This window comes from Podarcis bocagei (genome assembly GCF_964188305.1).
Source record: "Podarcis bocagei genome assembly, chromosome: 11".
Classification (NCBI taxonomy): Eukaryota; Metazoa; Chordata; class Lepidosauria; order Squamata; family Lacertidae; genus Podarcis; species Podarcis bocagei.
In genome coordinates this window covers 3,931,517-3,950,964 of record NC_138136.1, presented here as the reverse complement: position 1 = coordinate 3,950,964, position 19,448 = coordinate 3,931,517, and the positions used below count along the sequence as shown (strand labels likewise).

The following is a 19,448-nucleotide window of genomic DNA, read 5'->3' as shown; positions in this document are numbered from 1 at the left end:
CTCAGCGCCTAGGACTTGCCGATCGCATGGTCAGCGGTTCGAACCCCCGCGGCGGGGTGCGCTCCCGTCGTTCGGTCCCAGCGCCTGCCAACCTAGCAGTTCGAAAGCACCTCCGGGTGCAAGTAGATAAATAGGGACCGCTTACCAGCGGGAAGGTAAACGGCGTTCCGTGTGCTGCGCTGGCTCGCCAGATGCAGCTTGTCACGCTGGCCACGTGACCCAGAAGTGTCTGCGGACAGCGCTGGCTCCCGGCCTATAGAGTGAGATGAGCGCACAACCCTAGAGTCTGGCAAGACTGGCCCGTACGGGCAGGGGTACCTTTACCTTTACCTTTAAGATCTCAGTTTGCCAGTGAACATTTATGTTCATTTCCATCAGTAATCCTATGTTGTTAGTAAAACCAAGTCTTTCAAATGGCAATTCTAATATGAAATTCTAGCTTGTTTAATGAACAGAATGAAAACACAACAATTAATAGAAAGATAAACAAACAAAAAAATAGAAAGATAAACAAACAAAAAAATAGAAAGATAAACAAACAAAAAAATAGAAAGAAGAGTTTACAATGTGCTAATTTTCCATACATTGCTACCAAATTAGCCATGTGGTTAAACATTAAGATATTCTGTGAAATGCAAATAAACTGGATCCCATGCAACAAATGACCAACAATTGCTTAACTCTTGCCAAAGAAATGAGACTGTCTTATAACAGTTCTTGGTGTGGGTTTCCTCCACTTCCATGGTCTACTAACATGCATATGCTCTAGGATTTGTACTTGTGACAAAGATGGTGCCACATTACTATTGCAAGCTATCTGGCAGGTATCATGTACCTTTCCAAAGCAGGAGGGATGCTTGCTGGGCTCTGAGAAGCAGGTGGGAGGACTTTGGGACCCTGTCAGAGTTCTCCTGCCTACTTCCCAAAGCCCAGCAATCAACCCCCGCCCCCAATTGCTTTAAGTGATTATGCCCAGGAGCATAACCCTTGTGTTGTGTTAGCTATCTGTACATGTTGTACTTCAAGACATCAAGCAACTGGCATATCAAGTCTTAGAATCAAGACACATACTGAAATGTACAAGTTCCTTAATTGGCTGTGATGGAAATGGGAGCCAACAGGTAGCTGAGAGGGGAAACACAGTGGATGTTACCAGCCATGAACAACCTTAGGGAAATGGCATGCTTGGAAGAGGTTTACAACACCTTCCCTCCCCACACATGAAAGTCTATCATTTCCGCCTAAAAGAAAAAGAAAAAGTGAGGGCCAAAGTTTGGCATAGCTATAATAATGGAAAAGTATCATGAGAAGTATGTTACAAAGGAAAAAGATATCTACAAATTCAACAGAAATTGTTCCTGATACATTAAAAAAAACTTGTCAAATAAGTACCATCTTTCTTTTCCCCATGGAAGATCCATACATTGTAAAGTTGCATAACAATAAGAAATTAAAGAAATTAAAGAGGCACAACTTTTCCATCTTCTGCATTCTAGGAAAAGTTGGTGTGTTGCATTTCTGCCTGTTGTGAAGCAGTTAAAGAAGGCTCTTGTTAGGAAAAAACAGAAGACATCTAGCAACCTTATCCACAAACTACTTGTGGCTGGTATGCAATACCCCTCAAGTCATTTACATTTCAAAGCGCTTCACCAAACAGCTGGATTACTCCAAAGTAAGGAAATGGTTTCACGACTGCAGCCTCTGAGTGAACACAGGTGCAACATCTGCTACACTGTGCCAAAGGCTGCAACCCAGCCAGAACAACTGCTGTACAACATGCAGTTTCCTGAGATTGCATAGCAGTATCATCTACTGTCACAAGGTATATTTCTTCATTCTAAGACACTTGCAAAGAGAATACCAAGAAACTATTATACTAATTTGGGGCTGCTTAAATTAGTGAAGGTTGATCTACAGATCACCAGATACATACGCCAGTCCCTTATGAACTAGGTTGTACATCTTAGGACAGCACATCTGTTAATAATACAATATTGTCTTCATTATATCCTAATGTGAAGCAGAAGCTCAATGAACAGATAATATGTCAGCTCTTGAAATCTTAGATGCCATCCAGGTAAATGTCGCCTAGTGTAAAATTTCAAATTAAAAATGTAAGTGCTTGCATCTTATATGACTGGCTAGCTGTGTTATCTTACCTTTGGTTCCATTGAAATGAAGCTGTGAGTACCTCTACTTGAGAGAACTGACCTTTTAATCGTTTTACTATGGTAGAAGTGGTAGTAATCCTTCAGTGCTCCAATCTGTAGAGAAGGGGAAAAGTGGAGAGGGAGAAAAGAGGGAGATTTAACTTATTAAAAACAGTTTGTCTGGGTTTTTTGTTTTAAGAAAACCAGCATTATAAATTATGCAATTTCCTGCTGTTTTACTTGATCCTCAGCGCTCATCTTTCAAAAGGACATATGATATGAAATGGATGGACTGTCCTCAAGGCATAGCTGCATAACCATATATTATAACTGAGCTGCTTATTCTGTCTGTCTCTATCTTTTTTAATGTCTAATTTATATGCAGCATTTTAAGTAATTTTGTCCAAATTACCACCCAACTATTTTCACAAAAAAGCATAAAAATAATCACTCTCTCTCTCACACACACACACACACTCTTCTCTTCCAAGACGCTCAAGGTGGTGTACATGATTCTCCTCCTTCCCAGTTCATCTTCACAACCACCCTGGGAGATGGGTTAGGCTAAGAAATGGTGAGGTGGTAAGAAATCTCTTAGCAGGGTCACCCAATGAGCTGCATGGCTGAGTAGGGATCAAGCCCCAGTCTCCCAGGTCATAGTACAACACTCTAATCATTATGCCGTATTGCTATCCAGTGCGCTCAAGGAAATTTATTGTAAAAGGTACTATATTCAGCTTTTTATATCATTAGTTCACAAAACAAAATCCATCTGAAGTATCACAAGGAATAAATTCTATCAGAACTTTAAATTATTCCTTTTATTAAAAATTAGAAAACCAGCACACAACTATCTTTTTAAATGAACTTTTTTTAAAATTATAGATTCACTTTAGATATAATTTAAAAAATAAGAATACCACTGACAATTCCAGCATTATAAATATTCAGACCTTTACAAAGCATGAGGTTAAAAGACAAGCCTCAGGGGTTTGAAAGCCTCCATTTCAAACTTATATAACCCCTGCTTTAAAACAGTTGTGTTGGATGCCAATTCATTTTCCAGCTGAATTAAATATGTCCACATTAGTGTTTAAAGCCCTAAATGGCATTTGAAAGACCACCCCCTTCCCCACAGAAACTCTCTTCTGTTAAGATTGGCAGTAGGAATTCTCTTCCATCATTTTTACATGTTCAGGTTTTGGCAGCCCAGGAGAAATGCTCTCTGTGAATTCTCTCCCTGCAGAGGCGAGTTTCATATCTTCATTCCAAAGTATTCACTATATGCAGAAACTAAAACCATTTCTTCCTCGTTTTCTTCACTCACAGGTTTGGCATAATTTTTGATATTTAAACTGAACTCCTTTTGCAGTCCAGTCCAGTTTACCAAAAGACTTAACACACTGGAGAATTGCAGCCACCAGTTAGGTGTTGCCAGCATTGTATGCTGTCCGTGTCACAGAGATGTGTGACAGTTATGACAGCACAGTTGGTGCTATAAAGCTTGCAAAGAGATAGCAATGTGTGACTACCTGCTATCCAGTAGTGGTTCTCCTAACCAATCTTTGTAGGTGATCCTATTAAAAAAAACTATTGAAAAGGAAGTGCTCTCTTATACCATCATAAATATCAAGTTATACAACTATCTAATCTTATAGCAATAAGCAATATAGGTTTCACTTCAATTGGCTACCTAACAAAACATTGTCTGTGGGCACCTAGGCACAATAACTCATAACGATCAAGCAAAGGATTTGTGCTTATAGGCTCAGGACTGACAAAAGCCCCACTCAGGAGCTCATGCTCCTCACACATAACCAAAAGCAAGGGGAGGAATTCAACGTCACACTCTCCTGATCATTCAGTCACTGCAAGCATTTCTCCTCTCATCCTCCCCCTCTTGACCCTCCAGAAAGGATCTGGGGGCAGCACTGGGGGCGGAGAGCGAGGAGCCCCATTGCACTAGTAGAAGCCCTTGCGCTAGGTTAATTGAATCTGGTCCCCTAGGAGCAAGAGTGTGCTGTCATGAATCACCTGCTCCACAGGATCCTCTTTATTGCGTTAACAGCCCTCAGTGAGATTGAGAGCAAAGGTCTGAAGCAAGGAGCTTCTTCTACTCTTGAAGGCTCCCCAAGTAATTTAGGGTTTTCAATTGTGTGGGGAGCTTCCACATACTGTAGTTATTAAGCCAAAATATTCAATGTACGGTAATTTCATCTACTATGTGCCTCTCTTTAATTAACACAGATCAAAGAGGTTCTACTTTTTAATGAGGAACCTTTACTCCACCCCAATGACTGGAGTTATTGTAAAGCTATAATATTAGAGAAAGAAATTACCGTATTTTTCGCTCTATAACACGCACCTGAACATAACAATATTCTTAACAAAAAGAATGACAATATTGAACTTAAATTTATGATTGCAGCCTTAACTGTTACATATTCCTTGAGTAATTTGCTCAAAAGGCTACATGGGCCATATGTTCCCTGCATCTCTTATCTTTGTCTGAATATTTGCGTAGCTAATTAATAATTATGTTGATAGACTGTTGTAACTGTTTAAACTCAATTTGCAAACTACTACTTGGGTACTTGAAGCCTGCATCCTGGAGTACTGTGTCCAGTTATGGGCACCACAATTCAAGAAGGACACTGACAAACTGGAACGTGTCCAGGAGGGCAACCAAAATGGTCAAAGGCCTGGAAACGATGCCTTATGAGGAACGGCTAAGGGAGCTGGGCATGTTTAGCCTGGAGAAGAGGAGGTTAAAGGGCGATATGATAGCCATGTTCAAATATACAAAAGGATGTCACATAGAGGAGGGAGAAAGGTTGTTTTCTGCTGCTCCAGAGAAGCGGACACGGAGCAATGGATCCAAACTACAAGAAAGAAGATTCCACCTAAACATTAGGAAGAACTTCCTGACAGTAAGAGCTGTTCGACAGTGGAATTTGCTGCCAAGGAGTGTGGTGGAGTCTCCTGCTTTGGAGGTCTTTAAGCAGAGGCTTGACAACCATATGTCAGGAGTGCTCTGGTGGTGTTTCCTGCTTGGCCGGGGGTTGGACTCGATGGCCCTTGTGGTCTCTTCCAACTCTATGATTCTATGATTCTATGATTCTATTAGAAGAATTCCAGCATTCTGCAGCTTGGCTACTCTTGGCCATGCACACCTCTCTTCTCTGTCCTTCTCTCTTCTCCAGCTCTTTACCTTCTTATTACTATGGACCCCATACTTTCCTAAAGCTATGTACACACTTCCATTTACTCTGCATCAAGTGCACTTCCACGGATGGTTTGGGAAGTCACAATCCATATCTATTTTGTATCTCTCTCGTCATTTTTTAATATACAAAATACTGCATTTTCCCCCAAGCCAACTTCGATCCGAATTGAGAAAAAGAGCAACTTAGCTGCATTTTAAGCTGGCCATGTACACAACCTCAGGCCCTGGTTCCAGTCCTCCTTGCTGATCTCTCGATCTCTCTCTCTCTCTCTCTCTCTCTCTCTCTCTCTCTTGTGAACCTCTTCCTTTTTTCACTTCTCTTCTTCTTGTGTATTGATTTTTTTAATACTCTCCTTAAATTTAACAAAACTCTCAGGGCAGGGCACAACAGTCATAGAAATAAAATAAAATAAAAGCATATGGATTAACACAGTAGCACAATAAACCCCAAGCAAGGAATAAAAGGCAGCAGCCCCCCCCCCCGACCTTTTCACATTAAAGCCACACTGAAAATACACCTGGGGGCATTCCATACAGAGAGCTTCACAGCTGCAAGGGCCTTCTCTTGTCACCACCACCCTCACCTCACTTCAGAAGGCAGGGGAATTCAGAGAAGCGCCTCTGGCAGCAACCTCAGCAAGCTCAAGTGCTGTTTTTGATATCTGAATCCCAAAACTTTAAAGGTAAGGACCAGCACTTTGAATTGTGCTCAGGGAAGAACTGGCAACCAATTTAGTTGCATGGAACTGATGGAGTTGTTTTCCCTTTGGTCAGCTCCAGGTAGTAACCTAGCAGCAGTGTTCGGTATGAACATAAGTTTCTAAGAAGTCTTCAAAGGCAGTTTCACATGCACTGTATTATCTCTTAGTCTGCCTTACCTATCTCTCATCTAAACTCTGAGCAGCAGCTCAGTCGGAGACAGTAAAAGATTCTTCTACCTACTCCATTCTGCTGTGACTTTATCGCAGATCAGCCAGCCACCTCCCTTAGTCAAGTACAGTATCGATTTTATATATAGCAACACTGACATCTTTATCCACCTTACTGAATTTTTATATTTTAAAAAACCTTAGTTACCCTGAGAAGCTCAACGACAGCAAAAACACACTGCATATACGACTAGGAAAATATACTCAGAAGCTGACTAAACCTCTGAGTGACTGAAAGTGGTGCTTACAGTTAAACAGGTTTTTTAAAAACCTGTTTTCCTTGGGCAACATACAATTTGATATTTCTATAGAGACGTTTTTAAGAATGGATTATTCTCACTTTAACGTCATCTCAAAAAACTTCCTCTGTGCTTCTGATCATCTGATTATTCCAATTTCTCTCTCTCTCTTTCTCTCTCTGGGTATTGCCCTTGTTTTGGATTGCTATATTTAGAATGTATGTGAGGAAAAACAGAACATAATATTTACCAAGATAAAATATTGATAGTTCTGTAATCTTAGTCCTTCTTAAATACAAAGGAGGTATGGTAAAAATTAGACCATTTGTTTACAATTCCTCCAATGATGAGTTTGTGCCTTTCTACATCTGTGAGCTCACACAATTTCACTGCAACGTTTACACTACTCCTTTCTACTGCAATTGCATAAAATAAGATTATTTCAAGCAACTGTGAAATAAATATTCACCTCTCATCTTAATGAACATATGGCAAATGCTAGGATTTCTTCATGTCCTGCAGTGGAGCTCTGTGTTTGAAACACTATCTCTTTGAATCAAAGCAATTGGTCTAAAACAAGGACATACTGCTTAGTAAGCTTCTAAATATGATTTTCAGTTGGCTACATCAGTATCTTTTGCCCCCTTCCATTTCCTCTTTGAAGATGCTGAATCTGCACATAAAGTTAAACATCAAATGCAATGTCACTGAGAAATGACACTCCTTCAAAGAGCAGATTAAAAATTGCCAGAGAGCAATCTGGCATAACTGTCATGCCTAGAATTCATATGCTTCAATAATGATTCCAGCCTTCTTCCTGGTACATTTTGAAATGGCAAGAAGAGATCTGTTGATATATACATTTAGTAACTACAAGACATGTCCACTGTTATTTCTTTCTCTTTTTTTCTTTTAAAGTGGGCAATCTTTATGCAATGTTATTTATCAATACACTGTGCAAATATAGTGAGAAATTATTTACAATTTCTGAATAGCCTTTATATTTCATCTATTGATATGTCAATATAAAATATTTTATTTGCATTGTGAGTTAATAAAAAGTGAAGGGGCAATTATTCTGTAGATTTTCAGGAGTAACTCATACATAAACCTCTTCCTTCATTTAATGGAAAAATGATTTGTTCAACCCTCTGCAAAAGCCTTTGTGCACCTCAGAAGGTTCAAGCTTTTGCTGAGCAACAGCTCAAAACAACTCAGGTGCTGGAAGTCAACCAATATTAACAGCACACTAAAAAAAAAATGTGTTCTTTATAAATAAAAAGTCAGATTAGCCTCTCATCGGCTTTCAGTCTTGAGATTCCAAGGACAATGGAGATCCAGCATGGTGAGGTGGAGAAATATTGGAATGGATCGGATGTCTTTGGGTCACTCACATTCTCTCGGCCTTAATTTACCACACAGGGCAATTATGTGGATAATACTCCTTTGTATGCCACTGTGCCCTTGAAGAAGGAGTTGGATTCATATAATTAAGGATTATAATTTTTCATAGAGGAAGCTAAGGACTGACCTAGATGGACTTACCATTCTGTATATATAAAGATAGACTTGCACCATTTGGGTAGAAAAGGAGTTTGTATCAAATTTTAAAAGCCAAGGGCGAGGGGAATAAAATATTTCCTTATCTACAGTTTAAAAGGTAAAGGGACTCCTGAACGTTAGGTCCAGTCGCGGACAACTCTGGGGTTGCGGCGCTCATCTCACTTTATTGGCCAAGGGAGCTGTGTACAGCTTCCAGGTCATGTGGCCAGCATGACTAAGCCGCTTCTGGAGAACCAGAGCAGCGCACGGAAACACCATTTACCTTCCTGCTGGAGCGGTGCCTATTCATCTACATGCACTTCGTGCTTTTGAACTGCTAGGTTGGCAGGAGCTGGGACCGAGCAATGGGAGCTCACCCTGTCGTGGGGATTCGAACCGCTGACCTTCTGATCAGCAAGCCCAAGAGGCTCAGTGGTTTAGACCACAGCGCCACCCGTGTCCCTTATCTACAGCTTAGATCTCCCCAGTTCTCTCTCCTCCAGGTGCTTTTCTGCTAGTTTATTTTATTATTTACTGAGAATTATTTACATACCGACCTTTCATTACAAAAAATTAATAACAACAAGGTAGTTTACAAAATAAAGCAGATACAATAAAATATGCAAACTGGAATCCAGAATTCTGTAGAATCAGTACTAAGGATCAGTGCCTAGTTACGCCTATGTGAACAGGTAAGTATTTACTAGCTGGTAGAACACTAACACCAGATCAGCCCATCATATCTGCAAGGGACGTTTGTCTACAAAGTCCTCCTCTAACTCATCATAAGATGACATGTCACAACTAGACTAGATTTTCTACACATTTAAGTACATGGAAAAGTTGCCATCATACTGCATTTGGACCAGATACTGGTTTGCCTTCCCAGAACTTCCTTTAAAAAGGTAAACGACCCCTGACAGCACTGGCGAAGGAAGAGGAGTGCGGGGGGAGCGCACCACCCCCAGCAGTGCGATCCTGGTAGGGTGCCATCACAGCTGCCCCCCGGCCCACGCTGGGCACCATGCCCCTGCAAGTGGCATGCCACACCCGCAGAACGCGTGCCAGCCCCCCCCCCCCCGTCTGCTCTCCGCCACACACACCCCTTGCCGGAGCATGAAGCTCCGCCACTGCCTGACAGTTAAGTCCAGTCGCAGAGGACTCTGGGGTTGCAGCGCTCATGTCGTTTTACTGGCCGAGGGAGCCGGCGTTGGTCCGCAGACAGTTTTTCCAGGTCATGTGTCCAGCATGACTAAGCCGCTTCTGACACAACGGAACACCAAAACCAGAGCAGCACACGGAAATGCTGTTTGCCTTCCCGCTGGATGGTACCTATTAATCTACTTGCATTTTTGGCTTCCCTTATTTTTGTTCACCCTAACCTCCTTGAGCTACCAAATAATAAAAAATCGATTCCCTATTCAGAGTAAGCTATGTAAATTGCTCAGTCTTCTTCACACTGATTATTAGTTTATCAGTTAAGCAATTGCTGTATCTACTCTGATCTAATCTCATGTGAACCAGATGTAAAGTCAATGCAACTAAACTGATATGAGCAAAGGAATCAGCCTTAGAGAAAATAAATAATTTGAGATATTGATGAGTTTTGGAACAAGGTGTGTCTGTTTAGTGTAAACTACAGATTTGCATTTATGCCAAAAGAGCATACAGTACAGTGTTCAAAGCAATTCATACAGTACCTACAAGAGCGTCTCCACCCCCATCGTTCTACCCGGACACTGAGGTCCAGCTCCGAGGGCCTTCTGGCGGTTCCCTCACTGCGAGAAGCCAAGTTACAGGGAACCAGGCAGAGGGCCTTCTCGGTAGTGGCGCCTTCCCTGTGGAACACCCTCCCCACCAGATGTCAAAGAGAACAACAACTACCAGGCTTTTAGAAGACATATGAAGGCAGCCCTGTTTCGGGAAGCTTTTAATGTTTGATGTATTATAGTATTTTAATATTCTTTTGGAAGCCGCCCAGAGTGGCTGGGGAGGCCCAGCCAGATGGGCGGGGTATAAATAATATATTATTATTATTATTATTATTATTATTATTATTATTATTATTATTATTATTATTATATTGTTTCCATAGTACACTTAATAACACATCAAACAATAAGCCTTTTAACATTGTACTTCGCCTTACAAATCAAAAGGCAGAAAAGACTGGTCAGGATAATTGCAATGTTTTCATTTTACTGACTGCAGCATCAAGGTTGATTAAGTAATTCCCTATCATCAACTCCAGTACAGTTTACTGTGAAATAATAACGCTCCAACCCCTGGGTATTATTGGGGGTGAGTTTCATTCACTAAGTGATCTGCTGAGGTAGTAAATATCCATCACACCATCTCATCCATTTATTTTATCTGCATCAACTGTCACAGCAGTAAAACTTTAACAGCCTGGTTAGACTTTCTACTGAATCAAAGTCTGCCCCATGTGCCTCTCTGTAAAAAAAAGTTTAACAAAGCATGGAAAATGGTAAACACCATTCTACAGTTTGATATATCAGTAATAATATACGTAGTATTTATTTCAACAATCCAAGAACCATTTATAAAGGGAGAAGAAAAGGCGAAGCAATAAATCCTGCACAAATCCTGAGTGGAGTCCCTAAGAGAGTTGGATGGCGCCTTGTACGCCTCCTTCCAGCAACTCCTGAGCCCAGCCTGGTGCCAAAGGCATGCAAGCCAACATTTTCTGCCCCAATCCCGCTGCTGGCTCTCTCTCTCTGCCTCCCCCGCCTATCCAAGGCTGCCAAGAGGCCTTCGAGGCCTGCAAGGCCACTGCCACTTTTTCTGTCGCCTCCCACAAGACCTGGCAGGCCGCTGCTGCTTCTGTCACCGCCTCCTGCCACTGCAGCGAGGCCTGGCAGGCCGTCACGGCAGCCGCACCTCCAGAATCTGGCTGCGTACTTCTGGAAGCACACTTCTGGTGCCAGCTTCCAGAAGTACGTCAGTGTCCACAAGGCCGAGAGCGGGGTCCTGTCGCCTGAGCAGCGCAGGACCTCCATACGCACTGGCCAGGCTTGCTCCTCAGGGCGGGCACTTTAGCGCTGCTAACACAGCATTTGACTTCACTCCCAGAGGTGCCCTCCATTGTCTCTTGAGACAGTCGGATGCCAACCACTGAGGGAATGAAATATTCAGCCTTGTTTCTTCAACCATCAATTCTGCAGAAATTGTTTAGGGAGGCCTATAGTCTCATCCAGGAACTAATATCAAATGAATTTTATTTAAATATTGTTTACAACACTGGTGGAATCTACACACATATAAAAAAACACTGAAAATGCTTTTTTAATTTTTTTAAATACCACATTGAATTTGGCATAGCTCTCTTTTGCCATCTAGTGTCACATTTGTGTATTGCACTTTACAACACATTTAAAACCTTTTATTTGCAGTTGTATAGCTGAGTCTACCGTCACTCAAAAATAGTTTGGCTGTAATCCTAAACATACTTACTAGGGAGTAAGTTCCATTAGTTCCATTGTTTTTCTCCAAAGCCTGCAGGGAAGTGAAAGAAAAGACCTACATTCTGCCTCTCCCTCAAGTTCTCTGGGTCTTGCTGTGTTGGAGGGGTAGCAAAATAAGAGCACCCTTCCCCTTTTAGTTTCATGCTGTGGACTTGGGAGCGTGGAGGAGTGTGCAAGTTGCTGGGGGGAGAGGGAGGACGGGAGAAGCATGACTGGCACACAGCTAAACTATCATAGGCTGATGCGGCCCACTAAGTGTGCACTGCACGAAGGCCTTCAAATTCTGCAGCCAGTACTGCTGTGAAGCAGATGGGAGTGTTGGTGAGAGTAGAGGCCTCCGCAAGCACTTAATGGTACTCTGTTCCCTGTGTTAAACTGTTAACAGAAACATACAAACTGGTTAGCCCCTATGAAAATGCATGCCTAAAAATGGACATAAATACTGTACTGTTCTACATTTTAAACATTAGCCTCGGAGATAATCTGACTTTGGAGGAAGCAAATGTGCTGAATCCTGATCAACTCTGATTTGTTCAGGGTCACAGTGGGCATCAGGGCTGTGGTCCTTGACAAAGCTGTTCTCCCGTATGCAACTTATCAGGAATGTTTTAGTATAAAAGCACAAATGTATTTCTGGCACAAAGCTGTGTTTACAGGAAATGGGGGAAGCCACAGGACTTAAGATGATACATCATTATACTGTAATTTTCATGGCTGCATTCAAATCTCTTGCTTCCCCCTCCCCCCACAAACGGTACCATGGTATTGTTGCTGTTGCAGCATTTATTTGAACTCTCTTCAGGAGATTGCATTTTTAGGATATACTTCCTCCCAGTGCTTTTTTTCTTAAAAAATATATGTTTAGGGGTACTCTCATTTTGACTCAAGAAAATCACCATTTTATAGTTCAAATCCAAAAAAAGTCAAAGAAGATAGCTAGTGAGAAATGCGTTAACAAACTATGTTCACATCACATCTTTAGGAATGCTGTCTAGTGTCAAGCCTAAACAAGTACATACCTCTGGTAGAGAGAGCATTTCATACAAGAGAAGCAGGAGCTAGAGCTTCAGTCCCACACCAACCCCTGCAGTCACCTGTAGTCCTGAGTGAGAAGACATTCGGGTTGTAAGCAAAGAAAGGGGAAGGTCATTGTTCCATGGTGGAAAGAACCAGCTGTATTTGTGGAAGTTTGCAGGTCAAAGCCTGGCATCTCCAGAGAGGGCTGACCCTGCCTGAAACTTTGGAGAATCATTGCCAGCCAATGCAGACAATGTTGAGTGAAATGGGTCACAAAATTGTAGAGTTGGAAGGGACCACAAGGATTGTCTAGTTCAACCTCCTGCAATGCAGGAATCTTTTTGCTCAACACGGGACTTGGAACTCAGGACCCTGTGACTGAGTATCTACCTACTGTACCAACTGAGTGCCATCAGGACATGATAGCTTCTTTTCTAACTATCCAGATATCATCATAAGGAAATGGTGGCAGGAGTTGGGCTCAGCTTTTCAACAACATTTTTAACTTTAAAAGTCATTGCTGCAAGCTTTTCCACACTCCTATTTTACCCTCCACTACATCTGCATAGTTAAATGCCTCAGCTGCTGGCCATGGCGTATCCTAGAGACAAAAATACTAATAATCCTAACCGAGAGACTTTGAAGGATACCTGAACTGAACAGAACACAATTGTATTATTAGTTAAAGGGAAAGTATTTCCATCCCTTTCAACCAATGTTGTCAGAAGTAACATCTGACAGCTCTTCATGCATAATACAAGAGCACACATCTAAATAAGCACATTTATATTTTGCAGAACATTGTAAATTTCCCACAATAATCTGCAACAGTGACACAATTTAACATTAATCTTGTCAAATCTGGGACAGCGGGGAATGGTGCATAGGCATTAGGAGGGCAGGACAGATATATATATATATATATATATATATATATATATATATATATATATATATCATAAAATAATTGAATAACTAAGCTCCATGCCCAAGCATGAAGAGTAAAGGTTTTCCCCCTTTATTTGAATTCTGCTGCATCTTTTTTTCTAGGAATACAGGTTGAGCATGAGGATGGGGAGAGCAGACCATAAATTATGAGAGAAAGGAGGATATTTTTGGGAGGGGTGTCCCCCTTCCTGTGTCCCTGCCCATTTGATTTTGTGTATCTGATGGTGTCTTTGGTATGGAGGGAGGAGTGTAAGTAGAATAAATATTCTTATATCTTAAAATATATAAGAAAACCATTCTGTTGTAGTTCTTGGTTATGGTCCTGTGCATTTGTGACAGTGGGTGAGATTTACTGGTTATGTGTTGCCTGCTTTTTGAACCCAAATCTGCAGCATGAGACAGAGTCTTTCTAGCCCTTCCTGGAGATGAGTTAGCAAAGTCTGCTGATGACACCAAGTTGTTCAGGGTAGTTTTTATCAAAAAGAGACTGCAAAGCGCTCCAAAAAGCTCTCTCCAAACTGGGTAAATGAGCCTTAAAATGATAAATCTGATTCAGTGTTAACAAGTGTAAAGTGATATATGCTGGGACAAAATGTTAGATTGCATATACGCTGTTGAGGTCTGAGCTGGCGGTGGCTGACCAAGAACCAAGATCTTAGGGTCATAGCGGAAAGATCAGTTAGGATGTTGTGGTTAAGATGTTGTGTGCCAGGTTGTGGCAGCAGTAAAATTGGTGAATTATAGTGTAGTGACCATTAGGAAAAGGATTGAAAACAGAAACTGGAAATACCATCATGGCCTTATACAAGACAATGGTGCAGCTGCGCTTGGAATACTGTGAGTAATTCTGGCCACCACGTCTCTTAAAGGATAGCATAATGCTGGGATTTATTTTAGAAATGGTGGATCATCACCCTACTTTTGTAAAGGTTTGCATGAGAGTTCCTGAATCGTTTTCAGGTAAGTGCTTTTCTTTACAGAAATAAAAACATTAGAACTTTGAAAATAATCATGTTATGTTGACATGAATGTACAGAATGAAACAATACAGTGGTGCCTCGCAAGACAAAAAGAATCCGTTCTGTGATTCTCTTCGTCTAGCGGTTTTTTCGTCTTGCGAAGCAAGCCCATTGACAGATTAGCGGATTAGCGCTATTAGCGGCTTATCTGCTGATCGGATCAGCTGATAAGCGTCTTAGCAGCTTAGAAAAGGGGGGGGAGGGGAAAAAACCAGCAGGAACTCGCAAGACATTGTCGTCTTGCGAAGCAAGCCCATAGGGAATTCGTTTTGCGAAGCACCTCCAAAACGGAAAACTCTTTTGTCTAGCGAGTTTTCCGTCTTGCGAGGCATTCGTCTTGCGGGGCACCACTGTATCTCTCACTGGCAGCTCCACATATCTGTGACTTTGCGGGGGGGAAAATTGGGGGGGGGAGGTTCTCTGCTGTCTGTAGGACTAGGACCTGGGAGACCACAATTCAAATCCCCACTCAGCCATGAAGTTCACTGGGTGTTACTGTCCTATACATGCCTAAATTTAAGTCTCACTGTGTTTTCTATATGAGCTGTTTTGTTATGGCTGGTCACAACTCTCCAAATACCACAAATTGTAAAAAGAACCAAATAAATTTGATCTGCACCAAGTCTTGGCATGCCATAAGTAGCTTACACATTGCGTAAGATGCCTGGCCATTAACCCTAATGAGAGCATGCTCTCCATCGGGGGGCCACTAGGAGTGCATTGGAAGATGGCCGACAATACCATCTCTCCGGCTCACACGAGGTAATTAAGAGGCTGATATGGGAGTATGCAGCCTCCCTTGTTGCCCCAAGGAAATGGGGAACGCTACCTTGCCTGCTGTGGCCATAAATCACCCCCGGATTCGAAAGAAGGGGGTGAGGGCACTAGGCACAAAGCCCTTGTGTGGGTCCGGCTCTCCCGGATGCTGTCTCTGATCGCACACTAGCTGCATAAGCTCAAAATAAACAATTAGAGAGAGAAGCAAATGCACATACTTCAAGTGAAGATCGGGAGTAAAGACTGCTAATTAAAGGGATCTCTGTGAAGTGGAAGTGACGGGCTGAATTTAACAATAAATCAAGAAGAGTCATCAATCAAGAAGAGTCATCAAAGGATTAGTATGTAGCGGAACTGAAAAGGGGAGGCGGGGAAACTTTTCTTTTTTTGTCTTATGTGAGTACCTAATAACCCCCCCCCCCAAGAAAAGAATCGTTGCAATTACTGATCACAAGCAGGAGGATTAAGAAATGTGTGGAAATAAATTACTAATCAAAGACATGGCTGGTGGGAAGATCAGGAAGGAATGAAAGTTCTGTGTGACGCAGCAATAAAAAGAGATTTGTTACGGCTGGCCTGCCTACAGGAGGACGAGGGGGAGGAGGGCCATGGCTTGTTACTATATCGGAATGTGAGTTGGACCTGGCAGGGCCCCCTGAGAAAATTGATGAGAGACTGGCAGGCCTGGGGAAATCAACGGACAGACTGTGGGAATGTTTTGTATGGAGGTGCAAAAATGGCGTCTGTTTTTTTTTTACATGGCTCTTGGAGGGGTGTAAAATCCACACAGGATATAACAATGTTTGTTTTCAACCCGCTTGTGGAGACTATCATAGATCACAAAGAAAGGAATATATGATAACAAGAAGAAGATGAGGAAAACAACAAAGAGAAGGTACATTAAAGCAGCAGCAAGAGAGATGTTTGGATCCCTTTCGGAGCACGAAGTATGGGTACACCCAATAAAAATTTAAAAATTTGGCTGTGTAATTTGGAACTAATGTGATTTGGAATTAATGTGATGTGATTGGCCTGTTAATAAAAATTATTTTTTTTAAAAAAAAAAGAGAGCATGCTCTCCATCTTATTGCTATACCTCCATCACTGCCCCCTCTTCAAAAAAGTAGGTAGTGGTTTTTTGTTTACTCTTTTAATTATGCCTGGACTTTGCAATTCCAAGATAAAAACCAGCAAGAACTGTTAAGTCTCTTTCATACACTTATATAGTTTATATTTGCATAACTTTCTGATTTGTAAAAATGATTGTTTCAATTTATCAGAATGCATTGTTTCACAAAAAGTTAACTTGGGTTTTCTAATATTATTAGCAGAAGTCTACTTCTGAGAGTTCCACTAAATTAATGCTTTTAATTACTGCTGCACTGATTGTAACTAGGGGATATTATTAATTAATTAATTAAATTTGTATACCGCCCTATACCCACAGGTCTCTGGGCAGTTCACAAGATTTTTTGATGTGAAGTGAGGGGGCCACAGTATTCCTGAACATCCACTACTTGGTTTTTTATTTTTTTTGTGACTGTTCACTGGTATTCACAGTGTGTCTTGTTTGTTGCTCCTGCACAATTCCCTCTCATAAACTTCCTCTTCTTGTCCTGGGACTCCAGTCAAACTGGGGTCTTATAGTAAATGTGATATATACTGATATATATAGTCAGTGCTTTTTTTCTTTAAAAAAAAATATATTTAGGGGTACTCTCATTTTGACTCAATAAAATCACCATTTTATAGTTCAAATTGGAAAAAATAAATACAGTAAATGGAGAAAAGTACAAAGATTCACAAAATGTTTAGGCATATGCGTACATCTGCGAACTCCCAGAAAAAACACTGTATATAGTGCTATGTGGAGCTGAGGCTCCAAGACTTTGGCCACCTCATGAGAAGAGAAGACTCCCTGGAAAAGACCCTGATGTTGGGGAAGATGGAGGGCACAAGGAGAAGGGGATGACAGAGGATGAGATGGTGGGACAGTGTTCTCAAGGCTACAAACATGTGTCTGACCAAACTGGGGGAGGCAGTGGAAGACAGGAGTGCCTGGCGTGCTCTGGTCCAGGGGGTCACGGAGAGTCGGACACGACTAAACAACAACATAGTGCTATGTAGCTTAGTAGATTTGGCTATGTAATGTGATGGAGGCAATTCAGAGTGAAGGCAGAAAGCACTGCCTTCGCTCTGAAGAAGGGCCAGGAAGCAAACAGTTTCATATCTGAAAATGTTTTACAGTCCTGAAATTTGCTGAAGAGTGAGGTAGTTTTCAGGGAGAGGAAAAAAGTTTCTGCAGTGTGCCTATTTCAGTTAAGCATAACCTTAAACGTTGGAGTAGTATTTTTCAACATTTGACCATATTTTAACAGTATTTGACAGGTTAACTGACTAAATATTTTCGATTAAGTGAAATATTCAACTACTACTTCTCTCAAAATTAATTTAGTATCAATATTAACAGTTTTCTTAAGAACTGGTTTGTAAGATCTGACTCTTGTCTTCTCTTTTTAAAAATATTTCCTGTTACTCATAAGTTCTGAAGAATTTCCTCATTCACTGAAGTCTAAAGTTTTCTATTCCTTTGGGCCTTTTGGCCCAAAACTTCATCATATTAAAAACAACATTTTAAGTTTTCCATTGACTTTCAAAAGTTCAAGGTTAATGTTTGCCTTTGCTAATCCTCAAATGAGGCCCCAATTCTATGCACACTTATCTAAGAGTAAGCCCCATTGAATAACTGTAGAAGTATGAAAACTTTCAAGTTAAACAGTAACCTTAATTAGGCAGAACTGCAAGAAAATTTACAGAGAGAGAAAAAAATTGTTCCAGATTTATTTCCTGCCCCCTTCAAATATGATGGTTGTAAGGCGGGGTCCTCAAACTTTTTAAACAGGGGGGCGGTTCACTGTCCCAGGGACACTGTTGGGGGTCGGACTATAGTTTGAAAAAAATATGAATGGTCAGTGCTCAAACATATATATATACTGCAACATTATTAAAAATCCACAATAATAAATAGGTTTTAGATTTTGATGCCACCCTGGTTCTGCCCCACTCCACCCTTTTAAAATTTACTAAGAATTTCACTCAAAGAACTTCTCCCTAAATGAGCTTAGGGCAGAGACTGGGAACCCATTCCTTCTGGGTTGAATTTACTCCAGAGACAGGAGCCGTTTTCTCACGAGTAACCCTATTCAAAAGAGAAGGAGCAGCTCAAGAGGCTGGGGAATTGTGGATTGCAACTTGGACCTGTTTGTACTACGGCAGTTCCCTAACCAAGGAGTCGCCCTTCATTACGGGGAAGCCTCTTTTTAAAAATCCCGATATCAGAGATCTCTTGGGAAACGAGACAAGGCCTGGGCGACGCCACGGAGCCTTTCTGCCTCCCGGGTGGGAACTGAGGAGAGGAGAGCAACAAAAAAGAAACAAACTGCAACCCCCACCGTGGCTGGTCGGTTTCTTGGATGGGGAAATAAACAAAAAGGCGGGCCTGACTTGCACCACCCCATGGAAACCGAGAGAGGTGTTTGCCACTGACTTCAAGCGGGACATGTGCGCCGTGTGAAATCCGTGTGTGCCGAGAGACCGGGAAGAGGCGACAGAGGGACTGAATGAGGGATTGGGGAATGAGCTTGAGGCAGAGCCGGAGGCTGAGGCAAACCCGGTGCGGCGTTTCAACCTCGGACTTTGCGGCGGGTTCTGAAATGGCCAGGCAGGCTGGATTTAGGACCCTGGGGGCTGGATGTGGCCCGTGAGCCATCGTTTGAGGACCCCTGTTGTAAGGTGTCTGCTTGAGGGGGGTGGGAATCAAAGAACTAGTCAGAAAATGTGGTAAACGGAATAAGAGGAATATATGAATAAAATTATACACAATTTCTTTTACAAATTCACATAGAAAAGTGAATATGAACAAGAATAGTTTGTTACCTCTTAAGAATTCCTGACAGGGCTACTGCTGCCTTTCTGACCTCTTACCTCATGTCCTAAAAGTAAACCTGCTAAGGTAAACTAGTTTGTTACCTGTTAAGAATTGCTGACAATATAATCACTGCCTTTCTGACCTCTTAATTATTGTCCTAAAAGTAAATCAATTAAACAATCTCCCTG

General features: G+C 41.6%; 1 protein-coding gene across 6 annotated transcripts in view; it reads right to left on the bottom strand.

Annotated features, from left to right (window-relative positions):
- Positions 1-19,448, bottom strand: part of LOC308597669 (proprotein convertase subtilisin/kexin type 5-like) — a 176,652-nt gene that overhangs the window by 150,980 nt on the left and 6,224 nt on the right. For 2 of the 6 annotated variants that reach the window (XM_081213612.1, XM_081213613.1), the window contains exon 2: positions 2,160-2,264. In XM_081213612.1, the coding sequence (XP_081069738.1) occupies positions 2,160-2,264 (105 nt within the window). The other 4 variants (XM_081213611.1, XM_081213614.1, XM_081213615.1 and 1 more) reach the window with 4 other exon arrangements.